The 27,907-nt window shown below is 40.8% G+C and overlaps 1 protein-coding gene across 5 annotated transcripts in view; it reads left to right on the forward strand.

The window, feature by feature from the left end:
- The window catches only part of GJD3 (gap junction protein delta 3), an 84,908-nt gene extending 61,777 nt beyond the window's left edge, over positions 1 to 23,131 (forward strand). For 2 of the 5 annotated variants that reach the window (XM_073607985.1, XM_073607983.1), the window contains exons 2-3: positions 5,322 to 5,395; positions 15,269 to 23,131. In XM_073607985.1, the coding sequence (XP_073464086.1) occupies positions 15,295 to 16,209 (915 nt within the window). In that variant the 5' untranslated portion in view covers positions 5,322 to 5,395; positions 15,269 to 15,294 and the 3' untranslated portion in view covers positions 16,210 to 23,131. Of the gene's footprint in view, positions 1 to 1,994; positions 2,181 to 5,321; positions 5,396 to 15,268 lie in introns of those variants that run through there. The other 3 variants (XM_073607982.1, XM_073607986.1, XM_073607987.1) reach the window with 3 other exon arrangements.
- The last annotated feature ends 4,776 nt before the right edge of the window (positions 23,132 to 27,907 follow it).

The following is a 27,907-nucleotide window of genomic DNA, read 5'->3' on the forward strand; positions in this document are numbered from 1 at the left end:
CTTTACTAGAGAATAGGGTTAGAGAAGACGAGACCCTTCTGACTTACAGAGCCTTGTCCCTTCTACATACCACTAATTTTCTGGTATCGGAAGGATTTACTAAAGTAGTAACGCATGTTTACTTTGTAAAGTGTTTTCTAGTCTAAAATAGTAAAGCTAGAATTATTAATATTAGTAATAATATTATTATGAATATACATTTTTTAAGCTATTATTATTAATAATATTAAATATTTAAGCTATTTAAGCTATGTTAAAATTAATTATTATTATTATTATTAAAGCTTAAAAGAGAAGTATGGGTTTGGGCTTTTTTTTTATATTAATACTTACCTAGGTGGATGAAGCATGGTGCATCTGTCCCCCGGCGCCTCTGCACTGAGAACTGAGCGATCGAACATCGCCGATCACTCGGTTCTGACAGCTCCCCGAGCAGAGAGCTGCAGACTATCAGTCATCGCTCCCTGCTCTGCCCCCTCCTTGCACACGTTTTGTCACATGAAAAGATATAATAAAATATTTAAAAATGTGAGGAGTGTACTCACTTTTGTGAGATACTATATATAGATATAAATCTATATATACACACACATTATATTGCCAAAAGTATTGGGACGCTTGCCTTTACACACACATGAACTTTAATGGCATCCCAGTCTTAGTCCGTAGGGTTTAATATTGAGTTGGCCCACCCTTTGCAGCTAGAACAGCTTCAACTCTTCTGGGAAGGCTGTCCACAAGGTTTAGGAGTGTGTCTATGGGAATGTTTGACCATTCTTCTAGAAGCACATTTGTGAGGTCGGGCACTGATGTTGGACGAGAAGGCCTGGCTCGCAGTCTCTGCTCTAATTCATCCCAAAGGTGTTCTATCGGGTTGAGGTCAGGACTCTGTGCAGGCCAGTCAAGTTCCTCCACCCCAAACTCGCTCATCCACACTATATTGCCAAAAGTATTGGGCCACCCCTCCAAATCATTTGGTGGAGGAGAGATTATGGTGTGGGGTCGTTTTTTTAGGGGTTGGGCTTGGCCCTTAGTTAGAGTGAACTCAACATCAGCATACCAAGACATTTTGGACAATTTCATGCTCCCAACTTTGTGAGAACAGTTTGGGGATAGCCTTCCTGTTCCAACATGACTGCACACCAGTGCACAAAGCAAGGTCCATAAAGACATGGATGAGTGAGTTTGGGTTGGAGGAACTTGACTGGCCTGCACAGAGTCCTGACCTCAACCCAATAGAACACCTTAGGGATGAATTAAAGCGGAGATTGTGAGTCAGGCCAACTCAATATTGAACCCTACGGACTAATGCCCTGTACACTCGGGCTCCATCCGTCTTTTTCCATCGGAATTTCCGACACACAAAGTTTGAGAGCAGGATATAAAATTTTCCGACAACAAAATCCGATCGGTTAAATTCCGATCGTGTGTACACAAATCCGATGCACAAAGTGCCACGCATGCTCAGAATAAATTAAGAGACAAAGCTATTGGCTACTGCCCCGTTTATAGTCTCGTCGTACGTGTTTTACGTCACTGCATTCAGAACGATCGGATTTTCCGACAACTTTGTGTGACCGTGTGTATGCAAGACAAGTTTGAGCCAACATCCTTAGGGAAAAAATCCATGGATTTTGTTGTCGGAATGTCCGATCAATGTCCGATCGTGTGTACAGGGCATAAGACTGGGATGCAACTAAAGTTCATGTGCGTGTAAAAGCAGGTGTCCCAATACTTTTGGCAATATAGTATATATATATATATATATATATATATATATATATATATATATATATATATATATATATATATATATATAACAAATAAAATGTTGGAACAGATAGTAAAAACAGGACTTCTTATAAGAGAGCCTTTACTGTAAAGTGGATGAGTCCTTAAAATCAGTAGCAAACTCTATGGACGTGCGTCTTTTTTTCAATCTGTCGCTGGAAACCAGAAACAATAATGTAGGATCTGTCAAGCATGGGACAATGCATTCAGTTCATACAGCAGGTCATTGTCCCTTTAAAAGAAGGCGGAGCCAGGCGTTGGCTAAATAACTTCTCATCCTGATACTGTCCAGGGAAAATGAAGTGAAACGGTTGTCAGCGCTCCAGGCTATAAACTTCTGCAGTGGAAGCAGCCCATGGAGTTGTGGATATTTTATCCCTAATATGCAGGTAAGTCATCTATGTATACAGATGGGGATTGTAGAATTAAAGGACATGTCCTAGGGGTGCTATCTGCTGAATGAATGTTATACTGAAATTATTATTGAAATTATTGCTACAGAAACAATAGAGTACTGTCCATGATACTTTTTTTATTTGCACCAACATACAATTTTTCAGGACAAGCTTTCTTGTATACCCCTTTCATCAAGGTCTGATCGACAGTACTCCATTGTTTCTGTCGCAAGTGCACCAATGCGGCTCCAATCACCTAAAGCAAGGATTGCTTCATTTAGTTTTTCTACATTACCTATGGGAGTTGGGGCTCAATACCTGTGTGTTAGGAGGACATGACCAGTATGCATGCTCATATTTATGTATTAGAAGGAGGCTAGAAGTACTTGTCCTGAAGTTTGTTTATCTGTGGAGAAAAGAGGTATGTATTCGTATCTGTGTATTAAGGATAGTTGTCCTGACGTCTGTGTATTAGAAATGGTTGTCCTGATGTCTGTGTATTAGGGATAGTTGTCCTGATGTCTGTATATTAGGAGGGGGTATTAGGGGGAGTCTTGATGTCTGTACATTAGAAGGAGAGAGGTGTCCTCAGATCTGTGTATTAGGAGGAGGTGAGATGTATCCCAATATTTGTTTATCAGGGGGAACTGAGAGGTGTCCTGATGCCTGTGTATTAGGAAGACACGAGAGGTGTCCTAATGTCTATGTATTAGGAAGGGGTCATACATGCCCTGATGTCTGTGTATTAGCAACCAGTGAAAGGTGCGCTGATGTCTGTGTATTAGGAAAGGGTCATGCATGCCCTGTCTGTATATTAGGACGTGAAAGGTGTGTCAATGTCTGAAGAGAGGCATTTCCTTTAGTCTAGGTCTTATAAAGAGGTGAGATGTAACCTGCTGTCTTTATATTAAGAGTTGATGAGAGTTGTCCTACTGTCTATATAGTAATAGAAGGCGACAGGTGTCCTGATGTCCATATAGTAATAGGTGGAGATAAGAGTCCTGATGTCCATATAGTCATAGGTGATTAGAGGTGTCCTGATGTCCATGTAGTAATAGGTGGAGAGAAGAGTCCTGATGTCCATATAGTCATAGGTGATTAGAGGTGTCCTGATGTCCATGTAGTAATAGGTGGTGAGAAGTGTCCTGATGTCCATGTAGTAATAGGTCATTAAAAGTATCCTGATGTCCATGTAGTAATAGGTTGTTAAAGGTGTCCTTATGTCCATGTAGTAATAGGTGTTGAGAAACATCCTGATGTCCATATAGTAATAGGAGGTACGAAGTGTCCTGATGTCCCATGTAGTAATAGGAGGTGAGAGGTGTCCTGATGTCCATGTAGTATTAGGTGGTGAGAAGAGTCCTGATGTCCATGTAGTATTAGGAGGTGAGAGGTGTCCTGATGTCTATGTAGTAATAGGTTGTTAGAGGTATCCCGATGTCCAAGTAGTATTAGGAGGTGAGAAGTGTCCTCCTGTCCATGTAGTATTAGAAGGTGAGAAGTGTCCTGATGTCCATTTAGTAATAGGTTGTTAGAAGTTTCCTGATGTCCATGTAGTATTAGGTCTTGAGAGGTGTCCTGATGTCCATGTAGTAATAGGTCATTGGAGGTGTCCTGATGTCCATGTAGTAATAGGCCATTAGAGGTGTCCTGATGTCCATGTAAAAATAGAGGTAGGGCCTCAAAATACTACTAATAAGTAAAGACTATGGGTACCATCATCCTAAAGACTATCATAGGGATAAATGCAGGAAGACTATCCCCCTCAAAAGTCTCCAAAGCAGAGAACAAGGGAAATGGACTATCTTGGTACCCTGGATAGATTCCACATTGAGTAAAAAAATATAAATTTTATTGATACAAAAAATGTAATTAAAAACAAGGTATCCAGATGCAGTCTACAACAGGGGTTTACAAAAATAATAGAAAGGACCATATCGTATGACAATACACGTTATACTGGTGCGGTATATACTCCACGGTGGAACATAATTAGTCCACAGTGCACTAACATCCTCTATATGTTTTGTGGGAATTTACCGCTTCTTCAGGAAGAACAGTACTAGATAAAATATGAAGAAAATATAATAAAATATAAATAGTAACAGGCAAAAAGGTACAAGGAAATATAATCCAAAACACAAGAGGAGTGAAATAGGGGAATTGGGTACTACTGTCGCTTACCACTGAGGACCAACACGAGGGCCAAAAACAGGACACAAGTGTCACCAACACTCCCCTACGGCAGACATGGGGGACAAAATGGTGGATGCTAAGGCTGAGTAGCCACTGAGGAAAAAAATGATATAATTGTAAAGGACCTTGTCCATGTATATGGATAAAAAGGGGGGGGGTAACAATTTGAGTACACGAAAGGAAGGGGGAGAAGGGGAGTGGGGGAAAAGGAAAGAAGAAAGGAAAGAGGATAAGAAAAAGCACAAGGAGGAGAGGAAAGGGGGAGGAGAAAAAGGGGGGGGGGAGACAGGAGGATGGGGGGGTGGGGGCATGAGAGGTATCCTGATGTCCATGTAATAATAGGTTGTTAGAGGTGTCCTGACGTCTGTGTTGTAATAGGAGGTGAGAGGTGTCCTGACGTCTGTGTTGTAATAGGAGGTGAGAGGTGTCCTGATGTCCATGTAGTAATAGGCAGTGAGAAATGTCCTGATGTCTATATAGTAATAGGTGGTGAGAGGTGTCCTGATATCCATTGTAGTAATAGGCAGTGAGAGGTGTCTTTATGTCCATGGAGTAATAGGTAGATGTACATGACCAATGTGTTGTATTTTGTGTTTTATACATAACAAGGTTTATTTATTAGGGTAAATGATGCAGGAGCAGTGTGAAATAGTGCTATGGGTTACCTCTGTTGGAACATCATCACTGCTCTATGCACTGCCTTACTCAATAAACCCGGCATTAACAGACAGAGATGGATGCTCAGTGCTTTCATGTAATAAGGCATGAGGTACGCCCAGCCCCATCAACTAGGCTTCATAAGGGAAATGTATTTTTTTTTTCTATGCATAAGAATAATGTGACAGGTGCATGCTGGCACTACATCCTCTTAGTATTATTTGACAACACTGTGCCATTTAACCCTTTAACCTCCGGTGTAAAACTGCTTTCTCTCTGCAGTTGACTTGCCAGCATCCCCACCCTGTGAAGGGGGGACAAAGCTGTCCCTGATGTCTCAGCAAGGCAGTTGAGAGGTATGCGCTAAATGTAGACATTCTTATCTTATACCAGTCTGGGAGAAAGAGAGAGAGTGAAAGTGCGAGAGCACGACAACATTAACCCGTGGTAAGCCACATATACACCGCCTGCTGCAGTCATAAGCAGGGAGGGGTTAATCCTTATGCAGACAGTCATACAGGGCCTAAGAAAACAAATTGTAGGGGCCTTGTAGGCACAGCACCTAAAACTTCCTACCGATGCCGAATATTTAAAAGCCTCTACGTTTGTTTTCTTTAGATCACCTATTTTACTGGATCCAGCAACTTGAATGTATTAACTACCTTTACAAAAACAATTGTCCATGATCATTTTTTTTAAAGTGCCCTAACATTTCACGTTTCAAAACAAGCTTTCGTGGCGTTCCCCTCTTCTCGGTTCAAGCCATACATTTGTTTTTTTGTCTAAGGGATTGTCCTAGTTAACATTTTGCTAAAACTTTGTGCATCAGTACTACTTGGACTGAGAAGAAGGGAGCACCTTGAAAGCTTTTCCTAAAAATGTAATAGTTACATTTTCAGGACAGGCTTTTGGAGTGTTCCCTTCTTCTCAGTCCAAGCAGTACTGATACACAAAAGTTTAGCAAAATGTTACCTACTATGACAATAAAAAAAAAAATGTACTGCTTGGACCAAGAAGAAGGGAACACTCCAAAAGCCTGTTCTGAAAAATGTAATGTTAGTGCAAATAAAATAAATTATTACAGTCAGTTGTTTTTGTTGCAAGTGAACTAATATGGCTGCAATCACCTCAACTTTCTCTACACGAATTGACTTACTATTTATAATTACATACAATATATTAATATATACAATGTACATACTAAAGGAAGGTAAAATTATCTTCACCTAAACTGTGTATCACGTAGTTAAAACATTGCCACCCAGTCTGCTCCTCTACACCAGACTTTGTCAACCACGGTTCCTCCAGAGGTTGCTAGGACTTCCTTAAGTACGGTAATAGTTAGTAAATTGGCACTCGGTCTCTACACCAGCCTTTGTCAACCAGGGTTCACTGGAACCTTAGGGTACCTCCAGAGGTTGCTAGGGGTTCCTTCAGCAATTCTTAGTACACTGACACCCAGTCTGTTCCTCTGCACCAGCCTTTGTCAACCAGGGTTCTTTGGAACCCTAGGGTACCTCCAGAGGTTGATAGGGGGTCATTGAGCAATTGTTAGTACATTGGCACCCAGTCTGTTCCTCTACACCAGCCTTTGTTCTGTGGAACCCTAGGGTACTTTCAGAGGGATTCTTTAAGCAATTGATAGTACATTAGCACCCATTCTGTTCCTCTACAGCAGCCCTTTTTAACCAGGGTTCTGTGAAACTTTAGGGTCCCTTTAGAGGTTGCTAGTGGTTCCAATTAATAACAGCCACCAATGGTCGTTTTAGCTACCTGTAAGGTAAGGGGGTTGTTCTTCCACATAACCACAAATGTAAGGGGCATTCTATCCAGTGACAATCACATTAATGTACTACGATCTATAGTTAGTATTAACAGGGGTTCTCTAAGTCCGAAAATTTATTTCATGGGGTTTCTTCAGTTTAGGAAGGTTGAGAAAGGCTGATTTACAAAGACATATCGTACACACATACACACATGTAAGGTTTACATAGCTCAGTCAAACTGGGCGCATGCAGGAGCGGGTTTAAATATGTGACATATGTTTAGGAACTTACACTTTATGTAGGATAAAGCCAAGGCCACTCTGACAATTTTCAACCATGAGAATAGTCATAAAAAAACAAAAATTTATTTTACTTAATTTTTTATGCCACTGTGCTAAATTTGTGTAAATCATTAAACAGATCATTTTTGTTACATTGCAAAAAGAAAAAACAGGGAGAAAGAGGGACACGAGGAAGGAAAAGATTAGGGAATAATGGATTGTTGTCTAGTCTTTTCCTGCCTGTACCAAGAAATTGTTATACATGCTAATTTAAATCAGATAGACTGAGCTGAAGTAGCCAGTTAGTAGTGTTCTTTAATATATTATATTCTGAATGTTTTAATCAACTCAGAGATTATCCTAATTTGTTCTGGTATGCCAGTATTTTACATTCAGTTACTTTACTGTGTTATGTTTTGGGATAACTACACTTTAGGAGGCTTTACAAAAATAAGACTACTACCTTCGGAATAAATAGTACAAATTCTAAAGAGACTGTAAAGATCTCAAGGTGCAAAAGCCAGTGAAATTTAGGGTGAATGTCGACATCATTTAATGAATGCCTTGTGCAAAAACATCAGCTCACTGACACTTTTTAGGCTATAGTAACACTTTTAAAATATATATATAAAAGGCTGGCCAAACATTATGCCATTTCTTGTACAACGTTCCTTTTACCAAAACAATATAATACAAGGTCAAACATAAACTATTTCAATTTGTATGCACTACATAGTTGAAGGTAATTCAAAGGAAATTGAACAAGAACATTTGTATAATGTATGGCCAGCCTAATATTCAGCAAATGGTTATTTATTTTATCATACTCAAAAGTTAATAGTCCTCCAGAAGTAGAACAATGAGGTTTAAAACCCAACTTTTTGTCAAGCCTTGTGCTCCAAAGGTTGACAAAGGGCTATTGTGGCTAAAACATCACCTCACCATGTTACTTCTGGAAAACCTGTACATTTTTTACTGTCATGCTTTGAATATAAGAAGACAAAGAGCTATTTTCTGAACTTTATACTACATAAGCCCTCTGTGCAGGACACCTTGCTGAAGAAAGGACTACAAGCCACCTTATACCACAAATGGTTTTAACCCTTAATCAATAATCCAGGCATAAATTTGAATATAATGGACTGGTGTGTAATACCATATCATCAATACGATTATTGTCACCCTATTACAGCTCAGAATTTATTGTCCTGCTGAAAATAGCAATAATAGACCACTGGGTCTTCTCTAAACAGATAGTAAGCTTTTAACCATGTTATTATGAGATGGTAAAGAACTTTGAGGTTGAGTTGTTACAGTGCCTTGAAAAGGTATTCATACCCCTTGAAAGTTTACACATTTTGTCATGTTACAACCAAAAACGTAAATGTATTTTATTGGGATTTTATGTTATAGACCAATACAAAGTGGCACATAATTGCGAAGTGGAAGGAAAATGATAAATGGTTTTCAAATTTTTTTACAAATAAATATCTGAAAAGTGTGGCATGCATTTGTATTCAGCCCCCTTTACTCTGATACCCCTAAATAACATCTTGTGAAACCAATTACTTTCAGAAGTCACCTAATTTAGTAAATAGAGTCCAGCTATGTGTAATTTAATCTCAGTATAAATACAGCTTTTCTATTTAGATTTGTTAGAGAACCTTAATGAACAAATAGCATCATGAAGGGCAAGGAACACCCCAGACAGGTCAGGGATAACATTGTGGAGAAGTTTTAAAGCAGGGTTAGGTTATAAAAATATATCCCAAGCTTTGAACATCTCACGGAGCACTGTTCAATCCATCATCCGAAAATGGAAAGAGTATGGCACAACTGCAAACCTACCAAGACATGGCCCTCCACCTAAACTGACAGGCCGGGCAAGGAGAGCATTAATCAGAGAAGCAGCCAAGAGGCCCATGGTAACTCAGAGATCCACAGCTCAGGTGGGAGAATCTGTTCACAGGACAACTATTAAAAGGCCACAAAGCTGGCCTTTATGGAAGAGTGGCAAAAGAAAACCATAAGAAATCCCATTTGCAGTTTGCAAGAAGTCATGTCGGGACACGGCAAACATGTGGAAGAAGGTGCTCTGATCAGATGAGACCAAAATGTAACTTTTTGGCCTAAAAGCAAAACTCTATGTGTGGCGGAAAACTACACACTATACATCACCCTGAACACACCATCCCCACCGTGAAACATGGTGGCAGCATTATGTTGTGGGGATGCTTTTCTTCAGCAGGGACAGGGAAGCTGGCCAGAGTTGATGGGAAGATGGATGGAGCCAAATACAGGGCAATCTTAGCAGAAAACCTCTTAGAGTATGCAAAAGACTTGAGACTGGGGCAGAGGTTCACCACAACGACCCTAACATACAGCCAGAGCTACAATGAAATGGTTTACTTTAGATCAAAGCATATTCATGTGTTAGAATGGCCCAAAGTCCAGACCTAAATCCAACTGAGAATCTGTGGCAAGACTTGAAAATTGCTGTTCACAGACACTCTCCATCCATTCTGACAGAGTTTGTGATATTATGCAAAGAAGAATTCGCAAAAATGTCACTCTCTAGATGTGCAAAGCTAGTACCCAAAAAGACTTGCAGCTGTAATTGCAGTGAAAGGTGGTTCTACAGTATTGTATTGACTCAAAGTATTGAATACAAATGCACGCCACACTTTTCACATATTTATTTGTAAAAAATGTTGAAAACCATTTATCATTTTCCTTTCACTTCACAAGTATGTGCCACTTTGTATTGATCTCTCACATAAAATCCCAATAAAATACATTTATGTTTTTGGTTGTAACATTACAAAATAAGGAAAATTTCAAAGGGTATGAATACTTTTTCAAGGCACTGTATGTACCTCTGATATTGTGTCTAATAGTAAATGTACACTCATTACATCAGATTTGAATCTTAAAATTAGATAATTCCCAAGTCTTTTTTTTTACTCCTTTATTAGGGAGCATTGTGGTTGGTTGATAAAAATTATAAAGTATATTATAAAGCATATTATTTTATATTTGTCCCCAATCATTGGTATCTCTAATATATCTGGGTGTTGTGCATTTTGGCCTCATCTACTTTGCTCATAAAACTAAGGGCTCAACTGCTCTTTATGGATGTAGAGGAGGCCTTTGACAGTTAGATGTCCCACTTCTTATTTCCGTTGGCAAGAGAAAAGTTCACTCATTTTTCTAAATAACTGTTATTTCCAGGATAACATATTTGGACCAAGAGCCTCATATTAACCACTCGCTCTCCGGAAGGTTTACCCCCCTTAATGACCAGTCCAATTTTTGTTTTACAGCACTGCGTTACAATTGCTCGGTTGTGTGGCCCTGTACCCAAATAAAATGTATGTGCCTTTTTTCCCCCACAAATAGATCTTTCTTTTGGTGGTATTTGATCACCTCTGCAGTTTTTATTTTTTGTGCTATAAACAAAAAAAGAACAACAAAAAAAAAAACAAAACAAAAAAAAAACAATATTATTTACTTTCTGCTATAAAACATATCCAATAAAAAATGTAAAAAATCTAATTTCTTCATAAATTTAGGCCAATATGTATTCTGCTACATATTTTTTGGTAAAAAAAAATCCCAATAAGCGTATATTGATTGGTTTGGTTTGCGCAAAAGTTATAGTGTCTACAAACTATGGGATAGATTTATGGAATTTTTATTTTATTTTTTTTTTTACTAGTAATGGCGGCGATCAGCGACTTATAGCAGGACTGTGACATTGTGGTGGCCAAGTCGGACACTAAGAGACACTTTTTGGGGACTAGTGACACCAATACAGTGATCAGTGCTAAAAATATGCAGTGTCACTGTAGTAATAACGGTGGCAGGGAAGGGGTTAACATCAGGGGCAATCAAAGGGTTAAATGTGTTCCTAGGGAGTGCTTGCTAACTGTGGGGGATGTGCTTGTACTGTGGGAAGGCAGAGATCCGTGTTCCTGCTTAGCAGAAACACAGGATCACTACCTCCCCTTCTCACAGAATGGCGATATGCCGCTCGGGAATTAATCAGAGGGTCCCAGCAGACATCACGTCCGTCAGAGCCACTGATTGGCTGATTGGGAGCAGGTCACCGGCGGCCCGCGTGCGTGCCCCAGACCCGGAAGTGCAGGATCACGTACAGGTATGTGATCTTGCTAAGAGGAGCCGCTTTGCCGCTATATATATATATATATATATATATATATATATATATATATACATATACAGTCTATGGTCGGCAAGCAGTTAAACCTCCAGTAGATGTTGTCAAAGGCCTCCACTACATCCATGAAGCAGTTGAACTTTTAGTTTTCATGAGCAAAATAAATGAGGTGGATAGCTTTACCAGTGTTATTTATTTATTTATTTTTTTAAGCAAGGTCAGTTTTCAAAGATTAATAGAGGAAAAATATACTAAATACTGTTCCTATTGGCCATTGAGCCATTCCATTATATTGATCATTGTGTGGGAGTGTGAACAACTGACCAAGCTTCAACACTACCAGGAGAAGCCTTTAACCAACAGACTTTATTAAAATGTCTTTAAGTAACTGGACCACATTAACACCAGTAAGTACCTTAGCATACTGTGCTCTAATAATTAGGAATAGTCAAATTCTTATCTACCATACTTAGCGGCAGGTCACTATTTTATTTATTTATTATTACAGGTACTTATATAGAGCTTTCAATTTACACAGCACTTTGCACATATATATTGTACATTCACATCAGTCCCTGCCCTCAAGGAGCTTACAATCCAAGGTTATATAGCGCTGTCAATTTACATAGAGCTTTGCACATGCAGTGGATTTAAAAAGTCTACACACCCCTGTTAAAATGTCAGGTTTCTGTGATGTAAAAAAAATGAGACAAAGATAAAACATTTCAGAACTTTTTCCACCTTTAATGTGACCTATAAACTGTACAACTCAGTTGAACAACAAACTGAAAGTGGTTGTAAACCCTTACAGACCACTTTGACCTACAGGTAAGCCTAGATTAAGGCCTACTTGTAGGTCCAAGAAATATCTCCTAAACCTACACGGTTTAGGAGATATTTGCAAAAAAGACAGGCACGCAGGCGCACTGAGCATGCCGCTGCTAATGGCGATATGGCGGCTCCCATCCGCTTGCGCGAGAGTGATGTCATCGCGGCTCCGGCCAATCTTCATTCCAAGCCACGAAAGAAGATGGACGCTCCGTAGCAGAGGGGACAGCGGTGACATTGCAGGCTCCTGTGTCAGGTAAGTGACACATAATGGGCTACTATGCTATGCATAGTAGCCCATTATGCTTTACCTTTGCAGGGAAACAAAGAGGAAGTAAACCCATCAGGGTTTACTTCCTCTTGAAATCTTTTAGGTGGAGGGAAGTAAAAATAAAAAAATAAAATAATATGGTTGCATAAGTGTGCACACCCTTAAAAACTAATACTTTGTTGAAGCACCTTTTTATTTTGTAACAGCACTCAGTCTTTTTGGCTATGAGTCTAACAGCATGTCACATCTTGACTTGGCAATATTTACCCACTCTTCTTTGCAAAAACACTCCAAATCTGTCAGATTGCAAGAACATCTCCTGTGCACAGCCCTCTTCATATCACCCCACAGATTTTCAATTGGATTTAGGTCTGGGCTCTGGCTGGGCCATTTCAAAACTTTTAATCTTCTTCTGGTGAAGCCATAACTTTGTTGATTTGGATGTATGCCTTTGTCATGCTGAAAGATGAAGTTCCTCTTCATGTTCAGCTTTCTAGCAGAAGCTTGAAGGTTTTGTGCCAATATTGACTGGTATTTGAAACTGTTCATAATTCCCTCTACCTTGACTAAGACCCCTGTTCAAGCTGAGGAAAAACAGCCCCAAAGCTTGATGCTGCCATCACCATGCTTCACAGTGGGTATAGTGTTCTTTTGGTGATGTGCAGTGTTGTTTTTGCGCCAAACATATCTTTTAGAATTCTGGCCAAAATGTTCAACATTGGTTTTATCAGACCATAACACATTTTCCCACATGCTTTTGGGAGACTTCAGATGTGTTTTTGCAAAGTTTAGCCGGGCTCGGATGTTTTTCTTGCCACTCTACACCATAGCCCAGACATATGAAGAATACGAGAGATTGTTGTCACATGTACCACACAGCCAGTATTTGCCAGATATTCCTGCAGCTCCTTTAATGTTGCTGTAGTCCTCTTGGCAGCCTCCCTGACCAGTTTTCTTCTCGTCTTTTCATCAATTTTGGAGGGACATCCAATTCTTGGTAATGTCACTGTTGTGCCATATTTTCTTCACTTGATGATGATTGTCTTCACTGTGTTCCATGGTATATCTAATGCCTTGGAAATTCTTTTGTACCCTTCTTCTGACTGATACCTTTTAACAATGAGATCCCTCTGGTGCTTTGGAAGCTCTTTGCGGACCATGGCTTTTGCTGTAGGAGGCGGCTAAGAAAATGTCAGGAAAGACCTACTAGAACAGCTGAACTTTATTTGGGGTTAATCAGAGGCACTTTAAATGATGGCAGGTATGTACTGACTCCTATTTAACACGAGTTTGAATGTGATTGCTTAATTCTGAACACAGCTACATCCCCAGTTATAAGAGGGTGTCCACACTTATGCAACCACATTATTTTAGTTTTTTTATTTTTACTTCCCTCCACCTAAAAGGTTTCAGTTTGTTTTTCAGTCGAGTTTTCAGTTTATAGGTCACATTAAAGGTGAAAAAATGTTGAAATTATTTATCTTTGTCTCATTTTTTTACACCACAAAAACCTGACAATTTACCAGGGGTGTGTAGACTTTTTATACCCACTGTATATATTGTACGTTCACATCAGTTCCTGCCCACAAGGAGCAATTTAGGTACGTTTGCAACTCAATGGCCTACTGTAAATGCTGTACTATATACATTAGAGGCAAACACAGACATTAGTATTCTACAACTGTATATTAAGACAGATTTTGCTGATTCATAGTGAAATACATCACAATTATCACAAGAGATATGAAAATCTATCTCCATCTGACTTAAAGGCAAAGTATTACATATTGATTAACACCACAGAAACCTTTTATATTGAATTAAGAGATTAGAAGAAAAAAAAAAAAGGTTAAATATATTTCAGGGCATACTCCCATGTAGCAATTTGTTAATAATAAAAAATAACTATATTTTAGGGGATAATAATAATTATAATGTTAGTGATAATGAATATAACAATATTCAGCAATTTAAAAAAAATACACAGCCATGATGTCCATATTAATCCACTTTAAGAATGTTGAAAGCGGTCAAACGTTTTTAATAAAATCACTAAATTTATATGCCTGTACATTCTAAAATTTAAAAGGTACAAAATCCTAGTGAAAAACAAAATTTAAATACAAACTTAAATATTGTACAATTCTACATTTGGATAAACCAAGCAAGCTTTCATACAGCCGTTATTACAGAAAGTATAAACTAGTTCAATTAGACTGTGATATATTTTGTTTTAAGTGTTCACCACTGTGAAAATGGTTTATCTCTTTAAATCCTGTACAATAAAATAATAACAAAATCAATTATCTAACATTGTTAGTGAAGTAAAAGGTGTGTATTATTATAAAAGACTAAAAACTTTGCAAACATATAATGTTCGAAGCACTGTATCAATAATTAAAACAGATACAAGTATGGGGATGATTGTTTGAAGTGTTTAGGACAGTGTTTCTCAACTCCAGTCCTAGGGTGTGTAGTTTTCAATGCAAAGAGCGGTGTTATTTTTTTTTTCTTATATTTCCATTAGTATATTATTACTACTTATTCTTTTTAATTAAATTGGTCTTTGAATTTTTATAGTATGTCTTTACTATATTTGAAAACAGGAAAAGTACTTAGAAAATGTGCTCATATCTCCCTATTTGGCTTCTAGAATCCCTAGCATTATCACATTTTTAGGCAGCCCTCCAGTCAGTTATTACAGGAGAATTAGCATAGTACAGTATGTGTATGTGATAGAAAGACTATAAAAAAAAAAGCGGTTGTATATATTCTTTTATTTATCTGGTTCTTATGACTTCCTGAATCTGGACTGGGATGACAGATCCCATACCTGGATTATAAATCATGAAAAATAGCTTAAAGTACATGTTCTCATAATGTTATAATTGTTTCTCATGCAGTGCAAGAGTCCTGGACAAGAGGAGACATGGGGGAATGGGGCTTTTTGAGCTCGCTATTAGATGCTGTCCAGGAGCACTCTCCCATGGTGGGACGGTTCTGGCTGGTGGTGATGCTCATCTTTCGCATACTCATCCTGGCCACCGTGGGTAGTGACATGTTTGAAGATGAACAGGAGGAATTTGTATGTAACACTATGCAACCAGGCTGTCGTCAAGTTTGCTATGACCAGGCCTTCCCTATATCCCACTACCGCTTTTGGGTCTTCCATATTGTGCTGCTCTCTGCCCCAGCAGTGCTGTTTGTAATTTATTCCATGCACCAGAATGCCAAGATGGGAAGAGATGCAGATGAAGAGGAAGCAGCACAACCTGGGCAGCCAAGCAGCATCAGAACCAAGTTAAGGGCTGACCAGCGTGGACGTCACATACGCACATTCTACATTGTCAATGTGGTGATGAGGATAATGGCAGAGGTGGGTTTTCTAGTGGGACAGTGGTTACTCTATGGGTTCAAAGTAGCTCCAGACTACATCTGTGAACGCAAACCCTGCCCACACAAAGTGGACTGCTTTGTGTCCAGGCCAACAGAAAAGACCATTTTTCTGCAGTTTTACTTTGTAGTTGGGATCATCTCTGCCATTCTCAGCCTGTCTGAACTGCTACATATTTTGGTAAAGGGAAAGTGCCGGTCTAGGGAAGGACTGGGGTCCAGTCCACCTCCAGCCTACGAGAGGGATAATTGGTCCAACAGAGAACATGAAAGGACCAATAACTTTCTTCTCCGAAGACAAAGTACTGATGATCGAAGAGCTAGCGGGGCTGGTGGTCATCGGCTTTCTATTGCATATCCTCCCGGCACAGCGTATAAGCTGAAAGTAGGCCCTAGCTCGGCTATCAGCAGCAAATCATCCAGACTGATCAAAGGTGACTTAACCGTATAAAGGGATGCTTGACTAAACCATGTAGAGTGGGATTTGCATTGACTGACATGCTTGTTTTACAAAGACAGATGCCATGCCAGATGACAGAAGGGCATCAATTCTCTGCAATCAGTGGTCTTAGAACTCCACTTTAAAAAAAGTGTTGCAAAATGTGGTCTAACCACTTCAGCCTTCAAAGAAGGGGCTGTCTCAAATGAATGCTATGCATAAAAGCACCTTCTACAGACAATAAAAATGTCACGTGAAGTGGAGAGAGCCACCACATGTCTTTCCCTCAAAAGGTTGTTCTGGTTATTAGAGTATTTATTTCCATAGAAGTAGGTTGCACAACCACCCTACAGCATCTTCTGGTAGTACAAACAGTTATGTTATGTATCAAACAGTGGATAATATCGTGGGATGCTATTTTTATGTACAAACTTATAACTAAATTCAAGGTCCAAGATCAGATCATGCATAGTAAGGATGCCACAGAAGCGATAATTGTCACACAGATATTGGAGGAAAATTGAGTGGCTTGGTAAATTTTGCACACTTAGCTAGGCGAGACCTGTCAACAAAACATAAGGTTATTGAACATTTCCAGAATAGGATGCGTGCAGAGTCTGTTTTATAATAAAGAAAGCTCCTATTAAACTAAACTGTATCTGAGCACCACAAACTAAAAAAGCTATTTAACTACCTAATTTGTTGCATTCAAAGCAAACTCATCCATCCACCCATGTCTCCATTCGAGAGGAGTAGTCTGCTGAAGTCCTCAGCAGAAACCAACTCCTCCCGAAGTGTCCATCTCCTGGCTCCCCTCCCCAGCTGTGCTCAGTAGTTCCTCCCGTCAACCTCCGCGTCACTACTGTGCCTTGCAGTGGCGTCAAGGTCAGCAGAAGGAACCATCGAAACCAAGTGGTGTTTATTAGCTTCTTTGTGGCTTCAACAATCCTAAAAAATGTTACCGCTCCAAAAGCCCACATTTGGATATCTGCTTCCTATCTCAGGTGTGGGCACAGCTCCCCAGCGTATCTCTGCTCAAAGTCCATCAAATAGAGCAAAATGTCACACATCATGTTCAAATTTAAAATGTACTGACGCATTTCACCAAACAGACAATACGGCTACAAAAGCCCACGCTTGGATATCTGCTTCTCATCTCAGGTGCAAACACAGCTTTCCTGCCCATCTCTGCTCACAGTCCACCAAACAATATGGAGAAAATACTGGCCATCATGTTTCTTTTAAAATTTCCAACGCATTTCACCCAACATGGACTTAGGCACAGAGATTCTACAGTAAGGCCTTGTTGAGTGAAACATGTAAGTGAGGATCCCAGGCAGGTGATTGTTAGACATTTTTCCACATGGAATATCAATGTTTTAAATTGAACCGATTATGTGGAGTTTGCCCCATATTGTTTGGTATTCTTTGGAGTCATTTTAATATCCCCAACAGGGCCACTTTAAAGTTAAACTTCTGGGAAACAACTAAATACGTGCTTGAAATGTTTATATTTACAGTTTACTTGCCAAAGGCTTCACAGAACATTGTGTAAGGAACATTGGGCACCTTTTCTTGCATCTCAGCTTGGTTGGCACAGACCCCCCATGATATTTGAATGATGAAAATGATCCAGAACTAATAAAGTGTTGTGATTTATTGTGGGCAGGAAAAAAGGGCAGGCAAGGCTTTGTATATCATAAGACTGTATACTTTTGAAGAATTCCACTGCTGAGTCTGAGTATCACCAGCTCCAAGCTCAGATGCCAAGTCTGTCTCCCTTAAATGGAAAATAAATGTAAAGAGCCAGCCTGCGTCTAAAAGAGCTATATAAATGTTAAAGCCTCCAGTCATAAGCAAAAACTGTTGTGACGTCTGAATCTGACATTAGGCATTGCTAGTAAAGTGTTTGTAGAGGGAACTGAAGTACATATATCCTTCTGTTATAAATTGAGATCATACAGTTTGCAGCTTGCTGGACTACTGTTGGTTTTACTGTCAGCAAAGCATGGCAAAGGGGTGACTAGGCAGTTTATTCCAAAAACTCAGATGGTCGAAGCGATTGTCAGGTAAAGGGGAGTTTTCAGAGATAAAAAGCACAATCACAAGGGTTCAACATTTTTATACTATTGTTAAAAGTCATGGCTGGGACTTTTTACTCTTTACAAACTAAAGTCACCCTAAGTAGTGTTAATACATGACCCAGAGACAATAAAATAGCTGAAGGTACAATGCTCAATGGCCAACCATCGTCATTTAGATTTTTTAATGTGAAGTACTGAATGGAACCCTGTCATCGTGCCAGTGATGATCCTTATAACCAAGAGTAACCTGGAGTCCATTGCTCCATTTAACAACATTCCAATACTGCTTGGTTGTTTTTGCACGTTATTGTATTACAAACATAGGACAGCCTATTCATTTTCACCTTTTGGAGCATAGGGCCAGGGTGCCGCTGATAAGGCAGTACAACTGGTCCTGTAGTACTGGACCCAGGCCCCATCAGCTAAACGGGGGGGCCCCGGGCAGCTTTATTGTTCATTTCTGCCTAATTGAATAAATGGAGTATACTACACCCACACCCCCACTCCTACTTGCTAACCAGGGCTTAAATTACATTTCCCTGGGCCCCACCAGGTCAACAGAGGGGCCAAGGAGATGGGAGCAAAGGAGGGACTTTTTTTCATTTTTGGGGCGTAGGTGGATAAAGTCAGTGCTGCTGTTCCACTGCACCCCTTGGAGCATGGGGGAGGAGGGTTGGCATGTAGGCAGGGTTGGGGGGAGCCACTCAGGGAGGCTGTATGGGGCCCCATGATTTCTAACAGCAGCTCTGCATAGGGGATAGAGTACTGTAGCTGCTGGACGCATTTGGGGTTCTCATTTTTTTCTTGCGTTTCGAGACATGCAAATGTGAATGCATCCTTGGGGTGTTTTATAGTATAACACTACAAGCTTTACTTCCTCCTTTTTTTGGAGGGTCAGATGCTTTGGAAAAAAAAAACCTTATTCACATACAGTTGAACCTCAGATTGCGAGTAGCGCGGTTAACAAGTGTTTCGCAATACGAGCACTGTATTTTTAAAAATCGTAACTCGCCCCTGCCTCTGGCCGCATGTGGTATTGCATCCAATTGAAGTCAATGCGGAACAAATTATTTTCGTTTCCATTGACTCCAATGGCAAAACTCGCTTTGATATACAAGTACTTTGGATTACGAGCATACTCCTGGAACGAATTATGCTCGTAATCCGAGGTTCCACTGTACCTCCCAACAGTTGGGAACGAGGGACACCTATTAGCAAAAGTATGTAGTCATAGGATACAACCCCTGCAACACCCCCTCAAAGGAGAATTATAAAAAATAAAATTAAAAAATAAATGAGTTACACCCACAAATGAGGAGGAAAGAGGGACAGAGGGACTTCCAAATCAGTTACAGTTGGGAGCTATGCATTCAAAATGGGGCAACTGCCTTCCTTTCTCATCTTTCCTGCCCCAAACACAAACACATCCTTCCCCACTTAAGGCCCCTTTCACACGGGCTTTCCAATAAGGTCCCGGACCTGATTGGACGCTCCATTCACTCCTATGGAGTGGCAGATGTCAGCGGTGACATGTCCGCTGGCACCCGCTGCAATCCGATCCTGTCCGTGAAGTCAAGACAGATGGTCACCCTATTTTCCATCCTTCTGGCGGATCGGATGGGATTGGATGAAAACGGACAGGCGGTCCGTTTTTATCCGATCTCCCCATAGAGTAGAGCGGGGCTCTAACAGGTCCATCTCAGCACAGTGAGCAGAGACAGACCTGTCATCCACCTGCTCAGTGGGGATCAGCAGATCGATCCCCCCCCCCTGCAGAGCAAAGCGGAGTCCACTGGGCGGACCGCCCGCGGGCAAGGACCTTACAGTGCCTGAGTGATCTGTTTTGCCTGGCTCAAACCACTGTAAAATGGGAAGAGAGGATATGCATATGTTGTGAGGGTCAACATACAAGCTTATACAAATACTGACTTTCATACGAAGAGGGGAAAAGAAGACCAGGAAAGCCATTAGAAATCATGGGGCCCCAAAGAGCACTTCCTGACAGTTCCCCTCCAAACCCCCACTGCTTTGACCTGTCTGACAGCAACACAAAAATAAACATGTTGGGCAGCCATACAGAACCCCTAGAGTGCCAGTACCCTGTGCAGACCACACCCCTCAATATATGCCGTCACCACTGCCCACTTTCCTCCAGTTCAGCAGCAGGCGAGAGGGGACTATTTACTCATTTTTGGGAGCAGGCAAAGAAATCCTCTGAGCCATGGCTCCCAAAAATGTAATTAAAGTTTTGGCCTGTCCCAGTGGATGGATATAGAAGTAGATCCTTACACTTTAATTTAATTGTCAGGAACCACAGCGTCAGGGATTACTCTACCTGCTTCTGAAAATGAGTACATTTCAGGCATCACAGTGGTTAGCACTTTCGCCTAGCAGCACTAGGGTCATAAAAGAAACATTGAGGCAGCCTTTGCTCAGAGCTTTGAATGCCTAACCCATAATATGCCTATAGATCAAGAATTCTAACTATTCTCTGACTTTCATCATCTGTTTACTCGCTTTAGGTCTTTGAAGCAGAAAGTGTAGACAAAAGACAGTTCCCATATTTGTCTCAAGATGGATTCGCTTGAAAAAAAATCTATTTTTTAATGGAAGTATACAGTATGTCACTACTTTTACAGACAAATATGGAGGTTGCACGCTATATCTTGAAAGCGCTAACATGATCAATTGCATACAATTGTACATTGTATTTTTTAAATTGAAAAAGTACCATAACTGAGGTTACAAAATTCTTCAACAATTATTTTTAAGCAAACTTTGTATTAGAAAAAACAGAAAATTAATCTACAGCGCACACTTATAAAATCTTCCTATATTAATGCCATCAGTGCTCTTCACATGCATTGTAAACCACACACAGACTGGACACAATATAATATTTGTTGCATGAAAGCATTCCTGTATCATTTGGCTCCATCTAGTGGCCAAATGTGGTATAGTTTTCTCATTGAGGAATTTCAGAAAACTATACCATATTTCGACCACTAGATGGAGCTGACTATGCAAGCATTAATCTATTAGAAAAAATATGGTGACATTTTGTTCACCTTCCATAAATGTTTCTGACGTTTGTGCAACGAATGTTTTATAAAATAGACCACAGTGTTATTTACAGTTCTCAGTCCTTTTAACGAAATTTCCCCTACAATAAATATTTAAAGATACATTACATGTTCATGAAATAACGTAATGTTCATGAAATAATACTTGTATTATGGATTTGCACACCTTAATGAAATAATTAAAGCCACCTTACACTGGAAAATTAAATATTTATTATATCGGCCCTACATGTAGATTTAAACTGCAACCTTTTACAGCACACTCAACAAAATGCCAGGGCCTGTAAATAAAAACGATCAGAATGTTTTAAAGGCAGCACTATTTCAAAGAAAACATTTTTATTTGTCTGAAGGTATTTATCTTTTTGAAAGTGTAAAATGTATGTGATTACATGTCAGAACACATTTTGGTGGCGGTGCAATGAATAGTTTAGAAATTCAGTGATTGCAGACATCATTATACAGTTATTGACTTATTCATAAAAAGTTATACAGTATTGGTTTTAGGATATTTTTTTTTACATTTTTAAGGTTATTAATATTCATTTTTAAAACTCTTGTTTCACAAATTTGTTAAAACAGGGACCACCCATGATACTGAAGCTTATGGGCTTTCTAAAGGGGGAGCACAGGAGAAGCCATTTGCCTTTAGCCTCTTTCTTTCTAATAAACCCAGATGGACCCTCTGCAGAGAGGGGACAGATGGGGATGAATCCTTCCTCTGAGTCATTCAGTAGAGTTTGTATATGTAGGGTTAAGCTATATAGCCAGCATTGATTTTCTCTACAGAACAGTTAAAGTTGGCCATACCTGGATTGAAATTCAGCCGGTCCCTGCTTTCGATCCATGTATGGGCAGGCTGGTTGTACACAAGTCCATCTATTGATGGCACTGTATGATCAGTGCCGTCGGCAATAGCCAGTAACACTGATCATTGTATTCTGGCAGCAGAGAAGACTCCCCGCTTTCAGAATACAATAGCACAGCAGGATAGATTCACCCATCTACCTCGAATGTGTGGATGGTTAAATCAGATCCATTTTTTTTTTCATTCAATCCACTGGGAAGATGTTGCAGAATGGGGGCCAGCTTGACTTTTACTGTAAAACTTTTTTCAGCTGTCATTATCTCTGGATTTATCAATCATGTGACATCCTTAATCCACCTAAAACAGAACTATCATGTGGGCTCATTTATTAAAGGCAAATAGACTGTTCAATTTGCAAGGGAAGTTGCACTTTGCAAGGGAATTTTCCCCAGAGCTTAGTGAATGTGGTAAAATTTCAATTTGCAACGGATACCCACTCACATGCAAGGAATGAAAACTGCTTTATTCCTTGCACATAGTTGGGTGATGGAAATCAGCAGAGCTTCTCCTCATTCACTGAGCTCTGCGGAAATTCTCTTGCAAAGTGCAACTTCCCTTGCAAAGTGAACAGTCTGTTTGCCTTTAGTAAATCAAACCCATAACTCTATGACTCCATAATTGCTTACATAGGACTATTTCCCCATGAAAATTATTTTGCACTAAGTTACAGATTTGATTCTGTAGAGTAGATTTTTTGTAAAATTGCACCTGACTGTATATATGTAAATGATGTTTGAAGCACAAATGTAACTGGATAGTTTTTAGAACAGGCCACAAACAGCAAGAATTTGGTCAAGCATTAGTTTATTAGTTCTTTTCTTTCAGTGGTTACTTAGCATACTAGGGATGCTTAAAATGTCTTGTTTTGTATGTGAATAATAAATTTCTTATTGTAAAATGATGCAGTGTGAAGTGTCGTTCTTTATCTGGGTTATGTTTTTCAAAGTGATCTCTAGTGAAAATAATGGCTTATAACCACGGCATAAAATAGCACAGAGGGATTTGTCTGATCTCTTCATACATACAGTATCTCAGAAAAGTGAGTACACCCCTCACATTTTTGTAAATATTTTATTATATCTTTTCATGTGACAGCACTGAAGAAATTACACTTTGCTACAATGTAAAGTAGTGAGTGTACAGCTTGTATAACAGTGTAAATTTGCTGTCCCCTTAAAATAACGCAACACACACATTAATGTCTAAACCGCTGGCAACAAAAGTGAGTACACCCCTAAGTGAAAATGTCCAAATTGGGCCCAAAATGTCAATATTTTGTGTGGCCACCATTATTTTCCAGCACTGCCTTAAGCCTCTTGGGCATGGAGTTCACCAGAGCTTCACAGGTTGCCACTGGAGTCCTCTTCCACTCCTCCATAAGTACATCACGGAGCTGGTGGATGTTAGAGACCTTGCGTTCCTCCGCCTTCCATTTGAGGATGCCCCACAGATGCTCAATAGGGTTTAGGTCTGGAGACATGCTTGGCCAGTCCATCACCTTTACCCTCAGCTTCTTTAGCAAGGCAGTGGTCATCTTGAGGGTGTGTTTGGGGTTGTTATCATGTTGGAATACTGCTCTGCGGCCCAGTTTCCGAAGGGAGGGGATCATGCTCTGCTTTAGTATGTCACAGTACGTGTTGGCATTCATGGTTCCCTCAATGAACTGTAGCTCCCCAGTGCCACTCAAGCAGCCCCAGACCATGACACTGCCACCACCATGCTTGACTGTAGGCAAGACACACTTGTCTTTGTACTCCTCACCTGGTTGCCGCCACACACGCTTGACACCATCGGAACCAAATAAATTTATCTTGGTCTCATCAGACCACAGGACATGGTTTCAGTAATTCATGCCCTTAGTCTGTTTGTCTTCAGCAAACTATTTGCGGGTTTTCTTGTGCATACTCTTTAGAAGTGGCTTCCATCTGAGACGACAACCATGTAGACCAATTTGATGCAGTGTGTGGCATATGGTCTGAGTACTGACAGGCTGACCCCCCCACCCCTTCAACCCCTGGCAGCACTCATACGTCTATTTTCCAAACACAACCTCTGCATATGACGCTGAGCACGTTCACTCAACTTCATTGGTCGACCATGGCGAGGTCTGTTCTGAGTGGAACCTGTCCTGTTAAACCACTGCATGGTCTTGGCCTCCATGCTGCAGCTCAGTTTCAGAGTCTTGGCAATCTTCTTAAAGGCCTAGGCCATCTTTATGTAGAGCAACAATTCTTTTTTTCAGATCCTCAGAGAGTTCTTGTCACGAATGTCACGTCTACCTCAATGCAGGTGGTCAGACACTATAGCTAACTACTGTGTGCTTCACCTTTAGCAGCCCCCTTTCCCTTAAGACAAGCAGGCCTACCGATACTTGGTTTCCCCCAGGACTTATACACAATGCTACAGTGCCTGGCCAACACACTGGGGCAGATGCGAGCAGAGTAAACAACAGACTACTTGTAGTTTAGCACATAGATAGCGTGGTTCTAAGACGTTCCAGATAATAAGGCGGGCTGAGTTCAGGGAATAGTTCAATATCAGATCCAATGACAGTCTAGGTAATAAGGCAGGCTGAGTTCAGGGAAATGTCCAATATCCGATCCGGGTCACACACTGGGAGATCCAACAGCAAGCAAGGCAGACAAACGGAAGGCTTGATCAAGAACAATGCAGGTAACGGTGTCTCTATTACAAGCAAGGGATAGAGTGTTCGGTTTGCTTATATCAGGTGACTGATCAGATCAATGACCTGCAGGTGAACACAGACAGGGGAAAAGCAACAGCCAACATCCAGGTGCTGAAATGAGGAACAGGGGCACTAAGTGATCATGACAGTTCTTTGCCATGAGGTGCCATGCTGAACTTCCAGTGACCAGTATGAGAGAGTGAGAGCAATAACACCAAATTTAACACACCTGCTCCCCATTCACACCTGAGACCTTGTAACACTAAGGAGTCACATGACACCGGGGAGGGAAAATGGCTAATTTGTTCTAATTAACATTTTGACTTAGGGGTCTACTCACTTTTGTTACCAGCAGCTTAGACATTAATGGCTGTTTGTTGAGTTATTTTGAGGGGACAGCAAATTTACACTGTTATACAAGCTGTACACTCACTACTTTTTTTTTTTTTTAGAATTTTTATTCAGCAGAGACAATATAAACATACAGAATATCATGTATTTTGAAAAAATCAGATACAACAAAAAACATTGCATTGCATGGGGCTCCTAAAAAAATTGCAAAAAAGACGATTAAAAAAATAAAATTGTAAAAAATAATACAACAATAAAATAATAAAAATGAAAAAATACTGACACCGTTCACTGCCCTAATGACACCGTCAGTAGATATACACAGTTGTATCTGATGTTTTCAAAATACCTGATATTCTGTATGTTTATATTGTCTCTGCTGAATAACATTAAAAAAAAAAAAAATGCACAAAACTTAGGGAGAAAAATAATTTTAAATAAATGTATTTTACCCAGCATTGTAAGTGATAGCTTCTGCCATTTTTGCACCTTCCCCCAAAGAGCTCCTATATTTGGTGTCAAATCCCTAGATATTTAAAAGATCACGACAGCGGGATGGGGCAATCGGTGGGGGCCACCATATGTTCATCAATGGGAAACAGAGACGACTTGGCCCAGTCAAAGGGGTTGCAAAGGTTCCTGTTTTTTCACCTTAATGCATCCATTGCATTAAGGTGAAAAAACACCTGGCAATGACGCCCCCCCCCCAGCCCCCTCCCCGTTTACTTACCTGAGCCTGTTCACCTGCTGTGCACGTCCCCCGGTGTCCTCTTCTCCACGGAGTCTGGCCGTTGATTGGATGAATAAGGTAGATTGATAGCAGCACAGCCACTGGCTCGCGCTGCTGTCAATCATATCCAATGATGCAGCCGCCGGGGGGGGGCGGGACGAGACATAAACTCTGTGTCTATGGATGCAGTGTGTATGACAGGGAGAGTGCCCACAAGCTAACCCCCTCAGGATAGAGCTTCCCGGGGGGGGCCATTTATCACAGAGAGGAGCCAAGACAGCCGCCGAGGGGCCCCAGAACATGAGGATCGGGGGCCACTCTGTGCAAAACTAACTGCACAGCGGAGGTGCGTATAACATGTTTGTTATTTAAAAAAAAAAAAAACCCATACAACCCCTTTAATCCTGAAGCCAGAGAAGTCCCCAAATTCTTGAATCAGCCCAAAAGCCGCTGAGAGTGAGGGACCCGGATCCTGCAAATACAGCAGCATGGCATCTGCATACAATGACATGCGTTCCTCCAGCTGCCCCACCCGGAAGCCAGAGAAAGTATCACTAGACCTCAACTTAGTTGCTAGGGGTTCTATGGCCAGGGCAAACAGGAGTGGAGACAATGGACACTCCTGTCTAGTCCCACGAAAAATAGGGAAAGGTTCAGAGATAATACCATTAAACCGTAATCTTACTAATGGTTCAGTGTATAGAAGTTTCACCCATAGGACTCCAGAAGCCAAAACAGGTAAGGCCACTTCACTTAGTCAAAAGCCTTCTTCGTGTCTAAGGAAGCCACCACCCGTGTCCCAGAGTTGTCGTGTCTAGCCTGCAAGTTCAGAAATAGTCTCCTAATATTCATTTGAGCACACCTACCTGGGATAAATCCCATCTGATCCGCATTCACAAGCTTTAGTATCACCACCTGTAACCTCCCTGCTATAATTTTGGCCAGTATTTTTGTGTTTACATTCATCAGCGAGATCGGATGGTAGGAGGCACACAGCCTAGGATCCTTCCCTCCTTTTGGGAACCACCAGAGCCTCTCGCACGGAGAGCGGCAGTCTACTATTCGATCTGGCCACTTCAAACACTCTCAACAAACGGGGAGCCAGACCATCCCTAAAAGTGTTGTACCACTCCGTGGGGAGACCATCCAGACCAGGAGATTTCCGGGGAGCAAAAGAGGAGATTGCCACCGCCACCTCCTCCACAGTAATATCTTTTTACAGAATGGTGCTGTCTTCGGTAGTCAGTACTGGCAGATCAATGTTTGATAGGTAGGTCTCCAATGCAGCCCCCCCCCCCCCCCCCTCAGAGGTGTACGACACATACAGTTCCCTGTAAAATTGAGCAAAGACGTGTAAAATATCTCCTGAGTCACATACTTCTGCCCTGTGCCTGTCACATACACTTTTTATATATATAGGGACATATTCCGGTCCGGCCAGGTACGCCAGCAGTCTACTGTTCTTGTCCCCGAACTCAAATATGCACCGCCTTTGAGCAAATCTGAGTTTAGTAGTCTGATCAGTCAGGAGGGCGCGGTATTCCCTAGTTTTCCCTGCAAGTCCAGCAATCCCTCCACAGTCAGGGTCCTAACATATCCTGCCTCCGCCAGTGATACTGCTGCTTCCTTCTCTTTCACCTCAGAGGCAAGCTGCTTCTTGAACCCACTCACTTCCGTCATGAAAACGTCTCTTAGAGTAGCTTTGAATGCCTCCCACTGAGAAAGAGGGAAGCCCACCTTCTCATTCTCCACCCAAAAGGTACCAATAGCTTGAGTACATTTAATCTTCACATATTCCTCCTGTAACCAACTAGCTTACATGCGCCAGTGGTGGATCCCAGATTTAGGTCCCAACCTAAGGTCTAGTATAATGGGAGAGTGGTCAGACAGCGCTCTAGGCAAATATGC

The sequence above is a fragment of the Aquarana catesbeiana genome, linkage group LG12, assembly GCF_042186555.1.
Source record: "Aquarana catesbeiana isolate 2022-GZ linkage group LG12, ASM4218655v1, whole genome shotgun sequence".
Lineage (NCBI taxonomy): Eukaryota > Metazoa > Chordata > Amphibia > Anura > Ranidae > Aquarana > Aquarana catesbeiana.